Here is an 18,374-nt window from a genome sequence, read left to right on the forward strand (position 1 = left end):
TTAACTATACAATAAAGTCAACATTAGATTTGAGAACTTTCTCCAGTTCGTACCTGTTTTGTTGTAGATTCAGAGGAGCGGGTGCAATTGTGCTCAAAAGAGGGCGGTCGCCAGGGGGGTGACCTTTGTTTTCTCTATAATCGCCAGAGTGCAGAAAGAGGTCATCTTCACTTCCGCGAAATAAAACTCCTATGCTCAACAAAGAAAAACAAATTGATTGGGTTGAAAAGTTACATTATACTCACCGCATTATGATCTTTCATTATGTGTCAAAATTAAATAGATTCAAACGCGTTTCCGAAAAAACAAGATATTGCACTTCATAGAATGAATGATTCGAATCGTGTGAAAACAAGAAAAAATTTGATTGGCATATGAGAAAACAAATAGCCATTATTTTTCATCACTTGAATTTGAGATACCTTGTGAAAAAACCATATAAAAATAGCTACAAAATATGTTCTAATTTTTAAAAAGCTAAGGGTGTTAAGAGCTTCGCCCAAAAAATAATTAAAAATAACTGAAAAGGTATTTATTTAAATTGGTTCGGTTTCTGAATTCTTAATTTATAAAAAAACTCTTTTGACTGTCTATTTGATATCTAAGGGGCTCAGACGTTTAACATTGCCCAAAATTATGCTAAGAAGCTCCCTTACTCTGACATTCATTTTCGGGTAGCTGCCTGACTTTATATTCACTTCCATTGGGCGCATGCAACTCCAGGAACTGGACGCTTTCGTATCAGTCGAACACTTGACAGCAGTCAGCTGCTGATTGGTTATTTTTCTTTTCTGTGGAATACAAACCACTAAAGGCCACTGCGGGTCATAGATCTGCACGTTTGTGAGTTCGATCACGTTGCTCATCAGCTGTTCTCCAGGTTCCAGAAACTTTTCAGCGAGGAAGTTCTTCTTGAGGCAGGATACTTTGACTCGTTTGATTATTTGGGGAGGTCCTTTTAGCAGGCATAGAAGGGTAGTATTTAATCTCACGGGAACCCTAAATATTCTCTATTAAATATGTTTCGTATGGGTGTCTCTTACAGGCAAATAAAAACTTATATAATTTATAGTCAAAAAGTTAACATAAAAAAATTCTGCTATTAACTTGATAAATGATATGAACTTTCTTTCAAAAATCATTTTCTTCAAAAAAATCCAACTTAAATAAGCCACAGTTCCTTCCTACTACTCTTTCACTGATGATCGGAACATTACTACCCACATGAAAATGACCGCCGTTTTTGTCGTGAAATAAATGCTTTGTCGCGGTAATGAATAGACAGTCCAAACTTCTCAGTGTAAGGTCTACCCCGCTTTGTTAATATTTTTTGACATCCGTTTTCGGGACCAGCCCTAAACATGTCTAAGACGCCTTTGGCGCCGGTATATACTAATTTTGAAGGGGTGCGCGGGCCGAAAAAAAAAACTAGTGATTTTTGGTCAAAATTTTCCAAAAACAGCATTTTTCTTTTTCGCAGGACATTATTCCAAAGTCTTAAGATTTTTCTGGGCGCACTCAAGAATCAAATTAGTCGACCTAGAAAAAAGGTCACAATTATTGAAATTTAAAAAATCCAAGAACCCCTACCCCCACACCCTCTACAAAAAATTCTAGATCCGCTCCTGATTCTATTCTTTTTTTTTCACTTCAACCTATGATCGAGGTCCTCAGAAACACATCACAGATGACGTCACAATTCTTTGTTCATCAATTCCACAGCCATACCTGATGACTTCCCAGTGTGTTGTGGGGTTGAACTCTTCCAACCTATCAGTGGCTTCTTTGACCATATCCAAATTAGCAGCTATTTTCTTTTCTTCATTCTCAATATCACACAGAATCTGCTGGCCTTTTCGCAGTTCTTTCTCGGCTGACTGGTAGAACTGTTCTCGCTCGTTCCGAGGAGCTCGTCTCAAAGCGCTGTTTGCAATCTCCAGACGTTGTTTCACAGTAAGCGCGTAGTCACGTTTCTCAGCTGCTCTGAAATTGCAAAGAAAAAGGTTTAAATAAATTGAATCCACCAAGCCTTTTGTGAGTCAAAGGATAAGCTTTCCTTATTTAGTATTCTAGGAAAATTTTGCCGATGACCAAGTCGTTGTTGATACAAGGAGAGAAAATTTAAAAGATACAAGGGAGTCATTGGTTATACTACACGACAAAAACTATTTTAAAGAATTTTGAGCTCAAAATATAAAAGTATATCATGAAACCGTTTTGTGATTGAATTGTGAATCGAAAGTATTTTAGCCCAAGGTTCATCTTACTTGAGTAAATAACCTTATTTGAGCCGTCAAATGCAGGAAAAAATAAATTTTGATGCCATCTAAAAAAACTGTTTTTGTCTGTTCTTTTTTGTTTTTAGTGTTAAATAATAATTTTGCTTAGAGACCTGTCGGTAGCCGACTCTAAACTGCGGATTTTCTTCTCCGCCTCTCGTATTTTGTCCTGTGCATCCGAATACTTTCTCCAGGGATAGTTGTCCAGCCTCTCCTTCGCCTCTTCTCTCACGTGCTGACAATCTGCTCTTAAAGTGTCCATGCCTGATGCTCGTCTCGCGAGGATCTTCGCGTTGTCACGACACTCATTCGTAAGTTCGAGGATCGTGTCGCCATCTAATTAGAAATGACATCAAAAATAGCCAGTTGATGTCTAGGTGAAATAATAACTTCAAAAATTTGAAGAAAAAGCATTGAAATTTTTTTGAATCTTTTTCATATTCTTTTTTTGAAAAAAGGAAATTTTTTGTCTTTCTGTATAAATGGATTTAAATTAGGCTTCCCGAAGATGAATGGCATAAGCTCGCACCAATTTTTGCCGACAGTAACACACTGAGAGAATTTTTCGAATATGTACAAAATGTTGAATTATCTTATCTAATACTGCATGGGTAAAAAATCTACTTTAGCTATAAAAACTTTAATTTAACAAGCATTGGACGCTAACACATTTTACATTATTGTTCCGACTTTCGATACGAAAGTAACGGAATATTTGTGCTCGGGGTGGGTTTTTTTTTTCTTCAGACAAATTTCGACTTTTTAACTAGCCATTTTTGACGGAATTTTTTTATATCATTCAAAAGGTATTGTTGTCCTGAGCTTAAATTTGAAAAGATATTTTACCTGTGATCATTTTTCGTAAAGTTATGAGGGTTTAAAGTTTGCTATTTTGGCCATTTTGACTAATTTGGGACAAATAACGCGCGATGTAATTCGCGCTATTAACGCGTAAGCGGAGATTTAATCCGTCTTATAAATCGTTCCAAATTGGTTGAACGAAGCTTATTTGTCATAATTGATTTGTTACTAGGAGCGAAATCTTTTCTTTTGTACTTTATATGGCGTGTGGGGGGATGAATTTCATAAATTTCATAAAAAATTTCAAATTTTAGAAAAAAAAATTTCGTTTTATTTTATTTCATTTAACTTTTTTTTATGTTATTACTGCTGCTCCATAAACCTTAAAAAGCAGTCAGAACATTCAGGGCTTCGCCCTGATACGAGCAGTCTTGTTGTTCCGACTTTCGATTTGAAAGTAACGGAATATTTGTGCTCGGGGTGGGTTTTTTTTTCTTCAGACAAATTTCGACTTTTTAACTAGCCAATTTTGATGGAATTTTTTTATATCATTCAAAAGGTATTGTTGTCCTGAGCTCAAATTTGAAAAAATATTTCACCTGTGATCATTTTTCGTAAAGTTATGGGGGTTTAAAGATTGCCATTTTGGCCAATTTGGGACAATTAACGCGCGTAATATTTCGCGCTATTAACGCGTAAGCGGAGAGTTAATCCGTCTTAAAATCGTTCCAAATTGGTTGAAAGAAGCTTATTTGCCATAATTGATTTGTTACAGTGAGCTAAATCTATCTTTTTGTATTTTAAATAGCGTGTGGGGGGATGATTTTTCATAAAAATTTTCAAAACTTTTTTTTTAAATTTTATTACATTTTTTTTAAATATTATTACTGCTCCATAAAACCTTAAAAGGCAGTCGGAACATTCAGGGCTTCGCCCTGATACGAGCAGTCTTGTTTTCTTTTAAAAACATTTGTTGAGAACAAATCTAGGTTTGTATTTGACCTGGGACGCCCTACTCTGCATTAGCAGCATCGTAGTCTTATATATGCAAAGTAGATAAGTTATTTTTGACTTTACCTAATTTGTTCGCCTTCAAATCGAAAACAGCAGATATTTCGGGAGTTATTGCGCGGATTTTGTCATTTGCGTCACTTGTACTTTTTGATGCCTGTTTGAGCAGCCGGGTGATTGACATGGACTTCGGATCAGTGTCTGAGATTTCGGTGGCGATGTCCGACAACTGCGTTTTGCAATCATCTGAAAAAACCTCAATAACTTTAATGAAAAAAAAAACTGAGTTTTCATTTTTCATTTTTCGTTTTTTATTTTAAATCAGAAGACCCGGTAAATCGTTACACCAAGCTATATGAGCAGATATTGATAGGTGTCATAATTTGACGATACTTTTAAAGATGTCAAAGATGTCAAACTTTTTTCAAAAAAAAAGATTAATTATATAAAAAATTATATATTAACAATTGAAATCAGCTCACCATTTACTGAAGATGATGACTCGTATTCTTTCAAAATGGAGTGAACAACTTCGAAAATATCTCTAGTAACCTCCAAAAACGGCTCAAGCACGCTTAGACATCTCAAGAACTCCTGGGCGAACTCCTCACAGAACCCGACAAGTTCCCTCGACGTTGTCAAACTCGGATTCTCTCTTCGAATACCGGCTCGGGTTTTGCTCAGAAGTTGCTTGATTTGTTTTAGTTGTTTTGACATTCGAGTCGCGTTTAGCAAGGTCGAATCGAGTCCTGCAGTCGAGACTGGTCGACTAGTCGATGTGTGATTGTGATCTATGTTGGAAATATCGTTTGATGAAAAACTGTGGGAGAACATTTTTAGTTCACTGGTATTAAGAAAAGCAATATGTTTGACCACAAAACTTGAATAAAAATATCTATTGGCTTTCAATATCATAAAACCATTACAACAAATTCAAACTCAAATTGCATTTTGAGACCTCAGTACTCTTTCTTAAGTGAAGCTTACACAATTCAATTGCTGACGACTTGCAAATAAAAAATATTAATGCAGAGTCCAACAAAAACACCAGGTCTTATCTGGCATCTAAAATTGACATGACGTACAAATCGGCGCTTATTACTCATTTTTATTACAAAACAAGGACTTGAAAGTTAATGATTCGTTGTAAGTAAGTTCGATACACTTAAAATCTGGCCGTAAGGTTTGGATTTTACCACCTGTTTTTGGTTTTAGTGGCAACTGAATTAGTCATCAATTTACTGCTAAAAATTATCGTTAAACAAGTTGCAAAGTCTTAACTCCCAGTCCGAATTTTTGTAAAGCAGAGTTGGAAGAGGAAACGTTTTTTGTACAACTGTATCAATTATTGTGTCTTGTCACGTCTGAGCTCAGTCAAAGAACACAGAAGTTTTTTTTTAGCTTGACCAGATTGGTTTCAAAAAAATGATGAATTTTTCTCACATTTTGTCGTTTTCTCTGCGACTATTAAAATATAGCATTTGAAAAAGTACATTTAAAAACTTTGACATATGCTAGATGAAACTATTTGGAAGGAGCTAGATGGATCAAAATTTGAGAACCCGATGAGCTTGAATTACTCTTTATGCGCCAAAATTGGCAAACAAAACAAATGAAGGAGTTTCTAGGTCCGGCATTGAAAGAATTTCGACCGATTTATGAGTGATTTCGCACTGATGATCGAAATAAACCGGTTAAAAAAATGGTTCCAGAAAAAATGAAAAAATGAATGCTACAATTCATAAAAAGGATGCCGTTACCATCTATTCTTAGTAAAAGATGCTGGGTTATCTCTAACGTTTTTCCAGCTTTCTAGACTGAGCACTGAACACCTTTGATTTATTTGACGTCAAAACAGATATGAAGTTTTTTGACGCTTTGCCAAGTTAGACTTTCAAAAAATTTGTCTGTCTTTTTCCTTGGCTTGAAGGGTAAGTCGACTTATCAGCTTCCCAGCGAACCAATTTGAGACCATAAATTCAGGTTTCTGAGTTTGTTAACGAGATTTTTTGAAGCAAGAACACATTTGAAACTATTTATTCGTCATACAATTGTTTTATGAATACACAAAACTCATGACAAAAACTTTCGCTCAGACAAAAAGTTTCGCTCCGAATTCTAGTTTTTCATTCAGATCTTTTTAGCACACCACGAAGGTTACTTTTTTTGTGTTTTTTTCAAATTATGGTCGGAAATTTCTGTGCCATTTGCTCAATAGCCGGCTTTCCTTGTTATTGATTTTCGGTTTGTTGAAATTATAATTAAAATTCAATGCATTGTAAGTTAGCATTACCAGATTTTTATAGTGAAAAGCACCAGTGGGTTTAGGGGGGGGGGGGGGGGGTGGTGGGCAGAGGGGCGGATGCCCTTTCCCCGCCTCAGGAGTTCGACCACCTGCCGACCCAAAGGGATGATATCCATTTTTGGTGACGGACCCTAAAATTTTTCTAAAGGCGCCAATATATGCTAACTTTGAGGGGGAAGCGCGCGCCGAAAAATCGCAAACTTTTTTTGGTCAAATTTTTCCGAAAATAACATAAAAACGACTTTTTTGGCCCGATTTTTTTTCTCAAAATTTTGCCTGTGGCGCAAAAAATTTGGTCAAAATGGTGTCTTTATAGTGATTTGAGAGCTCAGAAAATCAATTTGGTCGACCTAAAAAAAGGTCGATAAAATTTTCGAAATTTTTTGAAAATCCCCCCCCCCCCCCCCATGAAGCATTGAAAATTCAATAAAAATTGATTCCTATCCATAAAATTTGCGTACGCGCAATTTTTGGCCTTTTTAAGCAGTTTTTTTATTCCGACCAACCCTTGAAGAGACGAGAAGGCACTATAGCGTAGGTCGAGTTCTTAGCGCCCGCAATTAATCTCTTCAAAACAAAGCCGGGGATCGTACAGGGTCAAAAAATAAATTCTCTGTAGCAGTTACAAAACTAGATGTATACTGCAAGCTTCAGCGAAAATTGAGAAAGCGCAGTGTCAAATGAGCTATCAAACTAAAACTTGTACAGTCTTGACTCGTATTGAAAAAGTATTCAGGGTTAAAAATGGCGATAGAAGTTCGCCCGAACGTTTCTATTGTTTAAAGCAAAGAGAAGCCGCGGAGAAGCTTAAAGTTTTGTTTGCTTTTCATCGCTTGTCCACTCAACCAATACCAGAATAATGACTGCTTTTTCTAACAAAATGACATGCGGGGTCATCGAGGTTATGATTTTATGTATCAACTTTCATAGTCACAATCACTTCAGAGCAAATTTTGAACAAAGTCCAATACAAAACCTGAAAATGGCTTTAAACAAAGTCTGAACATTGTTCCCAGATATTGTGAACAATAACGTGAAAGTCCGATGATTGTTTCAAACGATGCCAAAATTTGACATTTCAGGATTGATGGTATCTAAAACTCAAGGTTTGCAAGTCACAAACCGAAAAGCTTCGCAATGATTGTCACCTTTCAGAAAATTTGGTAGGCAATCAAATAAAATATAAAATAACTCAAAAACTAAGACATTGGGACGCGCCTACTCTTTTGATACAAACAAAATTTTGACTACAAAAACTAAAATTAATTTTGTTTTCTGAGAGAGCGTTGTCTTTTTAGGCGTTGCCCGAAAGAGGTACAACTCTCTCTGTGTCTGCCCTGGAAAAAAATTCTTTTCGAAACATATGCGAAAAATTGTTAGACCACTGTTCAATCAATGATCAATGTTTTCTAAATACCAATAAAATCAGAAAAAATTGGAACGGAAAAAACATGAAATAGTATGTTAAACAAGTATCAGACAACGAATTCTTGCAACGAGGAAAACTTGGCTTTTACCAAAACATACGTCCTGCGCGGATTCCAACCACGGACTTTTGATTACGCATGCATGTGCGTTACCGTATGTTGAAAAAATGGCCTTTTTTTTAAATTTTTGTTTAGTCTGTGCATTTGAAAACGAAAAAACAATTGTTTTAAAAACAATTGCCTGTTATTTTGGATTGTTTAGCTGACAAACTCAACCTGAACTACGTTATAGACTCAAAAGTTTAAATTTGGCATGCAATTTTTTTTTCGTAAAGTGTATATTTAAGCACAGAATCAAGTGCGCAACCAAAACAGGGGTGAAAAATTTTCACCTCAAATGTTATTCTTTCTATAGATAAATATTGTATCATACAAATTTCATGTATGAAATTGCTGAAAAAAGTATTTTTCTGATTAATTTTTTTAGTGCCAAATTTTTTTCATGAAGGATATGTTTCTTTTTGCAGAATCAAGTTTGCAACCAAAACAGGGCTGAAAAAATTTCACCTCAAGATGTATTTTTTTAAAGAAAAATGATTATCATACAATTTTCATGTATGAAATTGTTCTATAAGCAATTTTCTAACTATTTTTTGGTGCCAAAACTGCTCTCGCTTCAGCAAAAGTACCATCACTTTGTTTTGTTAGAGTTTTAAGCCAAAATAATTTAAAAACCTAATATGATTGTCATACAATTTTGTTCTATTAAAATTGTACAATAATCATTTTTCCCCGGCCCAATAGATGAAATTGATTTTATATAAGTTGTTGTCTTGTATGGACGTCAACCCGGGTTGTCAAATGATTCAAAAGATTTTTTTAAACCAGTTATTAACCTAAAAAACCACTCTTTTTATCCGATATGATAACGCAAGAAAAACCGTTTGCCCACCGTAAACTGTTTCATAGTCATTCGCAGAAAAACCGTTGGCCCACCATTTTATTTTCTAAAATCAACAAAACAATTTTTTATAAATATACAAAAAATACGTCCTGCGCGGATTCGAACCATGGACAATTGATTTTGCATGCATGTGCATTGCCACTATGCCACATGTGTGGTTTTTTTTCAACTTTGTTAGCGAATCGAGGTTCCGGGTTGACAAACAATGCTTGTCATACAATTTCAGACTCTGAAAATATGCTTTAAAATAATTTGAAATATTTTCATGGACTGAAAAAACTGTATGTAAAGAGCAAAAAAGTTTCCTTTCCATTCAGAAAAAAATTATAAACAAAGTCTTTCTTACCAATTTCTGGAAATAAATTACAAATTTTTTGCCCTCTCCTTTCGCATAAAAAATGAATGAAAGTAACAGAAGCAGTTTTTTTTCTGTGAAATTGCATGATAAGCAGTACTATTCATAACCGTACTATGAAATTGGACGATAATCCTTTTTTTGTATAAAAGCAAATACAAAAAAATGTGTTTTTACCGAAAGTGTAATGGGCAGTTACTTTGCAGACAAACTGCATTTTGTGCTATTAGTCTTGTTGGTTAATGTTATGAAGTTTACACAAGGTCATATACCAAAAACCTAACTTTCTGTATATGACTTAAAAATTTTAATTTCTAAAAACTCAGTGGTTAAGAAAAGAGGCCCCTTTTTATTCGTAAATTTTTGTTTATCTCAAGATATGAAAACGAAAAAAGAAAGTGTTAACGAAACAGTTGCCTGTTATTTATGAATTGTTAGGTAAAAAACTCAACTAGGACTAAGTTATAAACACAATAAGCCAATGTTGGAATGCAATCTTCTTTCGAAAATTTATATTTGAGCACAAAAACAAGTTTGCAATGATAAGAGGGAATAAAATTTTTAATTCACAAATGCATGAAATTGTATGATAAGCGTTATTTTGTTTTGAACATTTTTTGATGCCAAAGTTGCTTTTCTTAAACCAAAGCTGCCATCAATTTCATGGTTAGTCTTAAGCTAATTTAAATTAGTTTTCGAAAAAAAACTTAAAACCCTTGTCATACAATGTTTTTCAATGAAAAATGTACGATAAGCATTTTTTTCTCGGACCCCATTTATGAAATTGTATTATAGACTTTTATCTTGTACGGACGTCAACACGGGTTGTCAAAAGACTCAAGTGATTTTGTTAAAACAGTTATTAACCTAAAAATAATCTTTATTCTGGTATAGAAAAATATTGTATTACACAATTTTCATGAATGAAATTGCTGAATAAGTATTTTTCTGATTAATTTTTTTGATGCCAAATTTTTTTCATGAAGGGTATGCTTAAGCACAGAATCAAGTTTGCAACCAAAACAGGGCTGAAAAAATTTCACCTCAAGATGTGCTTTTTTTTTATAGAAAAATGAGTATCATACAATTATCATGTATGAAATTGTTGCATAAGCATTTTTGTAACTATTTTTGGTGCCAAATTTGCTCTCGTTTAAGCAAAAGTACCATCACTTTGTTTTGTTAGAACTTTAAGCCAAAAAAATTTAAAAACCTAATATGATTGTCATACAATTTTTTTCTATTAAAATTGTACAACAATCATTTTTCTCTGGCCCAATAGATGAAACTGATTTTTATAAGTTGTTCTCTTGTATGGACGTCAAATCGGGATGTCAAATGATTGAAAAGATTTTTTAAACCAGTAATAAACCTAAAAACCACTCTTTTTTCCGATATGATAACACAAGAAAAACCGTTTGCCCACCGTAATCTGTTTCATAAACTGTTTCATAGTCATTCGCAGAAAAACCGTTGGCCCACTATTTTTTTTTTCTAAAATCAACAAAATTTTTTTTTATAAATAAACAAAAAATACGTCCTGCGCGGATTCGAACCATGGACTTTTGATTTTGCATGCATGTGCATTGCCACTATGCCACATTTGTGGTTTTTTCAACTTTGATAGCGAATCGAGGTCCGGGTTGACAAACAATGCTTCTCATACATTTTCAGACTCTGAAAAATTGCTTTATAATAATTTCAAATATTTTCATGGACTGAAAAAATTGTATGTAAAGAGCAAAAAAATTTACTTTCCATTCAGAAAAAAATTATAAACAAAGTCTTCTTTTTTACCAATTTCTGGAAATAAATGTTTTGCCCACTGCTTTCGCATAAAAAATGAATGAAAGTAGCAGAAGCAGTTTTTTTCTGTGAAATTGCATGATAGGCAGTTTTACCGTACTATGAAATTGGATGATAACCCTTTTTTGTATAAAAGCAAACACAAAAAAATGTGATTTTTCCGAGAGTGTAACGGGCAGTTACTTTGCGGACAAACTGCATTTTGTGCTGTTAGTCTTGTTGATTAATGTTATGAATTTCACACAAATCATATACCAAAAACCTAACTTTCTGTATATGACTTAAAAATTTTAATTTTTAAAAGTTCAGTGGTTAAGAAAAGAGGCCCCTTTTTATTCACTAATTTTTGTTTATCTCAAGATATGAAAACAAAAAAAGAAAGTGTTAACGAAACAGTTGCCTGTTATATATGAATTGTTAGGTAAAAAACTCAACTAGGACTAAGTTATAAACACAAAAAGCCAATTTTGGAATGCAATTTTTTTCGAAAATGTATATTTGAGCACAAAAACAAGTTTGCAATGATAAGAGGGAATAAAACTTTTAATTCAAAAATGTATGAAATTGTATGATAAGCATTATTTTGTTTCGAACATTTTTTTGATGCCAAAGTTTCTTTTCTTTAACCAAAGCTGCCATCAATTCCATGGTTAGTCCGAAGCCAATTTAAATTAATTTTCGAAAAAAAAACTTAAAACCCTTGTCATACAATGTTTTTCAATGAAAAATATACGATAAGCATTTTTTCTTTGAACCAAGGAAAATCTTTATGAAATTGTATTATAGACTTATATCTTGTACGGACGTCAACACGGGTTGTCAAAAGACTCAAGTGGTTTTGTTAAACCAGTTATTAACTTTATAATAATCTTTATTCCGATATGATAACGCAAGAGTTGAAATAACCATTCGCTGATAAAATGTTTTCCAATTGTTTTTGTTCTAAAATCAATGTTGATAATACTCTTGTAAGATCTTGTAAGATAAACATTCATGTCTAGCAAGGAAAACATTTTTGTTGGAATCTTTTGTTTCGAGTTTGGCTAGGGATTTTATCGCAGCTACTCAACCTCGCCTCATGTCCTTGTTAACTCATTGGAAGTAAATGTGATCAAATTAATGATTTTCTCAATCAATTTTTTTGTATTTTTTAATGCGCGTCGGCAGCCGATTATTCTACTTATTGTTTTATTAGTTTAATTCCGTTTTTACCCAAAAAGCCTACTTTCGGAGCGATTTTGAGCGGTACAGTGTTTTAGGTATTTGTTTGTGGAATCCAAAACAGCGAAGAAGATCAAAGAAAAGTCGCAAAGTTGCGGATTCCGCGACAAATCTGATTTTGGCGTGTTGCGGAATCCGTTAACAATGCACAGAATGCACAGTTTGGCCTCCTAATGTTCTTGCTAGATTAGCCGGTTGGCTCCGTGTGCAAATAGAGCAGAATGTTTCAACCTGAATTACTTTTGATAAACGAAAAGACCCCCCAAATTATGTGCTTAATAAATTTATTCAAAGCCCTTTTATTAAAAATAATCATTCAAATTGCATCGCATAATTGAAAATGCCATTTTATTCAGTCTTGTGGCTACGAAACTGTAAAACCGAATTCAAAAACGTATGTTTTTTGCTCATTTTTTATATTAAATTTGAAAAAGTACATAGAAAGAACATATGAAAAATTAAAAGACTTCATATGAGCAGTAAAAGTATATCTTACATAAGTTAAACCACACTTCTGATTGATCTGCTACTTAAATGTTCTATATTTGAGTTAATTTTTTATTGCTTGATGTGATTGTACAGCTGAATTAATCTGATAGAATGCTGACTTCTAGAGCCCAACAAAGGCCCCCTATGCTATCCATGTCCATGCCTCCTGTTCAATCCGGCTCGATGCTTTCACCCGTCGACCAAACGACCTCCTCAGACCTCAATTCAACACTATTCAACCGTGAACACTTTATTAAGTACATAAAAAGGGGCACTTTTCTCGAAAGTTCAACTAGACGATTAAATGGATCGGGAGAAGCAATGCACAAAACAACTGAACAATTGATGACATTTTTGAAGGACATTTGTGGCGAGTTTCAAAAGTGCAATACTATTATGGACCTCTTCATTAATGGCGTGCAACAATTGCATCAGAATATTCAGATGATCATGTCCGCTTTTTTGAAGCTGGAAATTGCTCGTAAGTATATTTTTGGGCGCGTAGCCTACTTGAATTCAGCGCTTAAGAAATTCGTGGGTTTTGCGCTGAATGTCTTGACTTTTTTGTCCGTTACGTGCACGGTGAGGGGTGGTTGTAATTGCAAAAAATGAGGGTTCCCCGGGTCGAGTGACATTATCACTTTTTCGGCCAAAAATCGGTATGATTCGACGATCTCGGCCAATGTCTGGTTGTTTCGACTTTCTCGGCCCAACAAAACCATGTTCGACTTTGTTCGACTTTGTTCGACCCAGTTAATATATGTTTCGGTTTGCTTGACCAAAACTTGACTTTTTCGGCCGAGATCGATTTCTTGACTGTCTCGACCAAAATTTCTTAAAATATTTATTTGTTCGCCCCGCATCGAAATGTTTCGCCTTTCTCGACCAAAAAATGGGTATGCTTCGACTTTCTCGACAAACAAAATAATTCAAACGTTTATTCGACTGTTGTTACATTTCAGCAACTTTATCCGATGAGATCAAATCACTTCAGAAATCCCTGATTGACGACTCGCGCGGTAACAGTGGCGAGTCGCTCTCAATCATGAACCAAACCAAACTGGCTCTGAATTACACCAAAGACGCCAACTCACAATGTACAAACGTCATAACCGACTTCGTAAAAGTTCTTGACCACTCTATGAAATCGAAATACACAGAAGCCGATGTTTTGGAACTGGTACAGGGTTGCAAAGAATTCGAAAAGAAGTTCTTCCGGGAGGTTTCTAGCTTGGAGCAACTGTGTGTGTACTCGCACGACGCGACGGAAGAAGTTAAGGAGTACATAACTGACCATAAATGGAAAGAGCATGATATGGTGAAACATGCCATATCGGAGTCGAGAGTGAAGATAAGAGAACTGAAGAACGCAGCTGACAGGTGGGTTGAAACTAAGTTGAACAGATTTTTATTTCAACACAAGTAGAAAAATGGCGAAAAGAATTTTTTATGAATCATTCGTTGGCCATTATTTTATCGCAAAATTTTTTTTCGAAAACAGATATTCGTTCTGCAGCAAAATTAGAGTCATAATGTCAGACGCCTATTAAAACCAGTACTTGTTTATGTCACATATTGAGTTCTTTTTCAAAATCTGGGTTGAGCTGGATAAACTGAAAAACCTAGTCAATTGCTTCCATACAATTTTTTTCTCAGAAACACTATTGTTTAAGTTCTGATTTACAGTTTTAACATCAGGTTTTTTTCAAAACAGTGTATTTCTATAATGCTCGAAAATTGATTCTGAAAGCGTAAAAACGATAATTAATTTTAGGCGAACTTTGTGGCATATTTCAGGGCGGCCAAAGCAAGCAGTCACTTTGAGAACCTGCGAAATAGTCTGAACAAAGACATAGAAGCATTAGTAAGTTGTAAGTTGGAACAGAGAACAGAGAAGCACGAGGCGGTTCAGAAGTCTTTGAAGGAACTGAAATTCGCCCAGAGGAGTCTAAAGGAGAGATTTGAAGATACCCAAGAGAACTACCAGGCGGTTGAGAACATGGCTAAGTATATTAAGAATCTGGACCCGTCTGATAGCTGGCCGATTCTCAGGTGATTAAAAAAAACTGAGTACCTAAATATTCAGTGATTCGTATAATTCAAAGAATCTTCAAAATTTCAAAGTTTTCGAGATTTTGAAAACTTTGGAGTGTCTTAGAGATTTCAAAAAATTCAAAGAGTCTTTAAGTTTCAATGATTTCAGCCTGTAGGGTTTCAGGGTTCTTCCATATAGCTTGGAGTGTTTTAAAGATTGCCATTTTTTTCAGAATTCCTGCCAAGTCGAACCAGACTCTCTGCTGCCTGTTACGTGGACCCGTGGATACCATTGCGCACCTGAAGATCAGCTACAAGAAACGCAACCACTCTCGCCACTCTTTGATCCAATACGCCTCGGATAAACTCCTCTCGGACATAATCGAAATCGACAACTTAGCAAAGGCGGGATCTTTTCTAATATAACCAGTAGAGTAATGCAAAAATTAGAATTAATAGCGCATTGCAAAAAGCAAAAAGTGTAGCAAAATAAACGAACAAGAAGAGCAAATGACATTTGGCCCAGGCGTTCCAAGTTTTTGTTGAAGATCGCCTCATTGCTCTTTTTGCTTTCATTACTTAAGGAATTTACTATAATCTTCCTGAAATGTTTCGTTAAACTTAGGATAATATTTTGTGTCTTAACTTGATAAAAAACAATACAAAAATTTAGGACATTAGTTTGAAATAACGACCATTTGCAGTTAACTGCTAGATGTCAATTTGGTCATAACCATTTTTGTTCCAAATGAAAAAATTCAAAGCGGCTTTGGTATTTTTGTTTAACATGCAATTTTAACTGACCTACCCTAAAACTTGCTTAAACCCCTTTGATTTTGCGGGGAGCTATGATTTCGGAAAGGGGGATTGTCCTGACTGTTTATTATGCTTCTTGATACTTAGAAAAAAATTATGTTGAAAAAAGATTTAATGTTGAGTAATGATAGAAAATATCCCTTCAAGGCTGCGACGACAAAGTGGCCGCTGATAGTGTGCATTCCGCAGAAGGAGAAGATAGACGAGGCTAGTGAGAAACACGTGGTCATTAAGCTGAACAGTGACCCTCAGACCAGAAGGTGGTCTACTGAGAAACCAGTTCATGTCAATAGAGAGTACAGTCACAGAAGATACAATCTGAAGGTCAGCTGAATCCTTGCTCATTGTTTCACCCCTTTGTTAACTATTTCGACTTGAAACGACTAATTCACGGGTTGTGTATTCGTACAAGAATACCGTTGTGAGCAAAGAAATCAAAGCTTCTATGTAGCAAAGAAATCAAAGCTTCAAAACTTCTTCTATGCAAAATAACCTGATTTTTTAAAAAAGTAGTTTTTCATGACAGATTATATAAACTTGAGCTTTTGTTACCCCGAAGCTCAGAAATCTTTCAAAATCTCCCAAAGATAAGAAAAAATATTTTTCTCTCGGCTTTTTGGTTAAGATTATTTAATAGCATTTTTGTTCATTCAAGTGTAGAGAGTTGAAAAATTTCGGACAGACAGAATTAACTATAAAGAAAAATCGTACCATTTTGACATATTTTTGCGTGCAATTTTTTTTCGGACCATCTTGAGACGCAAAATCGGACTGAAAAATTAGGTTTTGCATGCAAAATTTTTGCAAAATAGTTCAATTGCTATTTTTAACTAATTTTGTCTGTCCGAATTTTTTTGGTACTAATTATAAAATTTGCGTGACTGCAAAATAACAAATGTGAAGTTGACAACAGATAAATATAGAGAGTTGCAAAAAGTTTGGACAGACAGAATTAATTAAAATGAGCAATCAGTACTTTTCGGCGCTTTTTTGCATGCAAAATCTGTAGCGGAACAACCTTGGTTTTTTTGTCAGACAAAATTCGAAATGCGAGATCATCGATTATCCGATGATTATACTAGCCTAATTTTTAAATACCGCGATGAAAATCCAGTTTTTAGAATAAAACATTTCGACGCTTCGGATGCAATTGCCCGCTGTGGTTATAGGTTTTGAGCGAAACTCGGATCTATTAACAATCCCCCACCCCTATTGTATCTACTAAAAAATCTCCACCCCTGTAAATAGAAACAGTAAATTCGCACTAGAGCATTGTATGTAAATTCGAATTTTGCTGCATTCTGATTGGTCGAAAGTTTAGTGCAAGTAATCTTATTAACGATCTCCTCCCCTTTCTTAAAAGGGGGATTGTTAAGTAGATCCCGTAACTCTGCTTTATGAACTTTCGATGTTATGTTTATTTCAGTTTTTTTTCCGTTGATGTCTAGACAGTTGCTATTTTTACTTAATCCTGTCTGCCCCAACTTTTTGCATCTCTCTATAGGTGAAAATGAGACATACTTTCTGTCTAAAAAATAGTTTTTGAATGCAATACCTGAAATTTGTCTGAAATAGGTCATTTGCTCTTTTTAATTAATTTTGTCAGTCCGAATTTTTTGCTACTAACTAAAATCGATTCAACGAAGCACATATGGGCTTAAAAGTTTGATCATATCTTTTCGAGCCACACCCTGGTTGAAGTCCCATCGTCAATTATTGCTTTTTCTGTAGTATCACAGTGATCGCCATTTTCAGTGCTGATTCATGTATAATTCAGAGTTTTTGCATAGCTAAACCTGCAATATTTTAGAGCTATTTCAGTAATAATTCCGAAAAAAATCAGCGCTTAAAGTTTTGAAATTTCAAATTGTTTTAGTAGCTTTCAAATGAGAGCGTGAGTTAATAACCCTATGACTAGTGTATATCTAAAGCTGCGTGGCTTGGAGGTGGCATACATGTCTAAGCTGAAGATTGCGGGTTCGAACCCCGACAGTTTTCCAGTTTGCTCATTTTGATGGTTTTTTATTGCTGTTTCATTGCTAAAACTTGGCCAGATTAGCGATAATCTATGGACAAAATTTGCTATGATGGCAATGATCACCGATAAGTCATCAATGGCGATCGCTGTTTTTTTTCATTTTTATCGCTAATTTTCAAGTAAACTCAACCCGGGCACTCAATCCAAAATTTTGAGCGAACATCAAAAATTTTAGATCAGGGTTAATATAATGTCAGAAACTGTGAAGTCGGCATCAAATTTTATGAAACTAAACAAAACAATAATATCGAAGGACCCTGATTGGTTAATCTGCGCCTGGATGAAACTTGCTTGTAATTAAAATTAGGAAAAATGAAAGTCATTTTTTTGTGCTGAGTTAAAATTTCAAACGCGTCTGGGTTGAAAAAATTTGTGTTTTTAAACCCAATTCCTGAAACTGCAATTTGAAAAATCCGTAGTTTTTTAGTTATGATACAACATTTATTTTATGCCTCATGACAAAAGTAGTATTACATGTTTTTTGCAGATTTTTATTGGTGCCAAAACGGTTAGTGTTCCAACTTTCGAAGCAAAATAATGGAAAATTTGTGCTCGGGGTGGTTTTTATTTTCTTCTGACAAAATCCGACTTTTTAACTAACCATTTTTGACGGAATTTTTTAAAATATTATTCAAAAGGCATTGTTGTCCTGAGCTTAAATTTGAAAAGATATTTCACCTGTGATCATTTTTCGTTGAGTTATGGGGGTTTGAATATTGCCATTTGGCCGATTTGGGACAATTAACGCGCAATATTAAGCGGAGATTTAATCCGTCTGAGAAATTATTCCAAATTGGTTGAAGGAAGATTATTAGCCATAAAATATTT

The 18,374-nt window shown here is 34.7% G+C and overlaps 3 protein-coding genes across 8 annotated transcripts in view; 2 read left to right on the top strand and 1 right to left on the bottom strand.

Moving 5' to 3' along the window:
* LOC134851632 (uncharacterized) overlaps positions 1-18,374 on the top strand; it is a 350,773-nt gene that overhangs the window by 156,639 nt on the left and 175,760 nt on the right. The gene's annotated exons all lie outside the window — the stretch shown is intronic.
* On the bottom strand, positions 53-5,299 carry LOC134851568 (uncharacterized). Its single transcript, XM_063867712.1, has 6 exons — positions 4,574-5,299; positions 4,158-4,337; positions 2,393-2,615; positions 1,729-1,983; positions 657-999; positions 53-189 (listed from the first exon to the last, which is right to left on the bottom strand). The coding sequence occupies exons 1-6, from the start codon at positions 5,004-5,006 to the stop codon at positions 94-96; spliced, it is 1,530 nt and encodes a 509-aa protein (XP_063723782.1). The 5' UTR covers positions 5,007-5,299; the 3' UTR covers positions 53-93.
* LOC134851238 (uncharacterized) overlaps positions 12,640-18,374 on the top strand; it is a 28,317-nt gene continuing 22,582 nt past the window's right edge. Inside the window, exons 1-5 of the mRNA XM_063867235.1 lie at positions 12,640-13,139; positions 13,621-14,038; positions 14,456-14,710; positions 14,926-15,097; positions 15,656-15,832. Of these exons, the coding sequence (XP_063723305.1) occupies positions 12,770-13,139; positions 13,621-14,038; positions 14,456-14,710; positions 14,926-15,097; positions 15,656-15,832 (1,392 nt within the window). The 5' untranslated portion in view covers positions 12,640-12,769. The remainder of the gene's footprint in view (positions 13,140-13,620; positions 14,039-14,455; positions 14,711-14,925; positions 15,098-15,655; positions 15,833-18,374) is intronic.

The sequence above is a fragment of the Symsagittifera roscoffensis genome, chromosome 7 (genome assembly GCF_963678635.1).
Source record: "Symsagittifera roscoffensis chromosome 7, txSymRosc1.1, whole genome shotgun sequence".
NCBI classification, from domain to species: Eukaryota; Metazoa; Xenacoelomorpha; order Acoela; family Convolutidae; genus Symsagittifera; species Symsagittifera roscoffensis.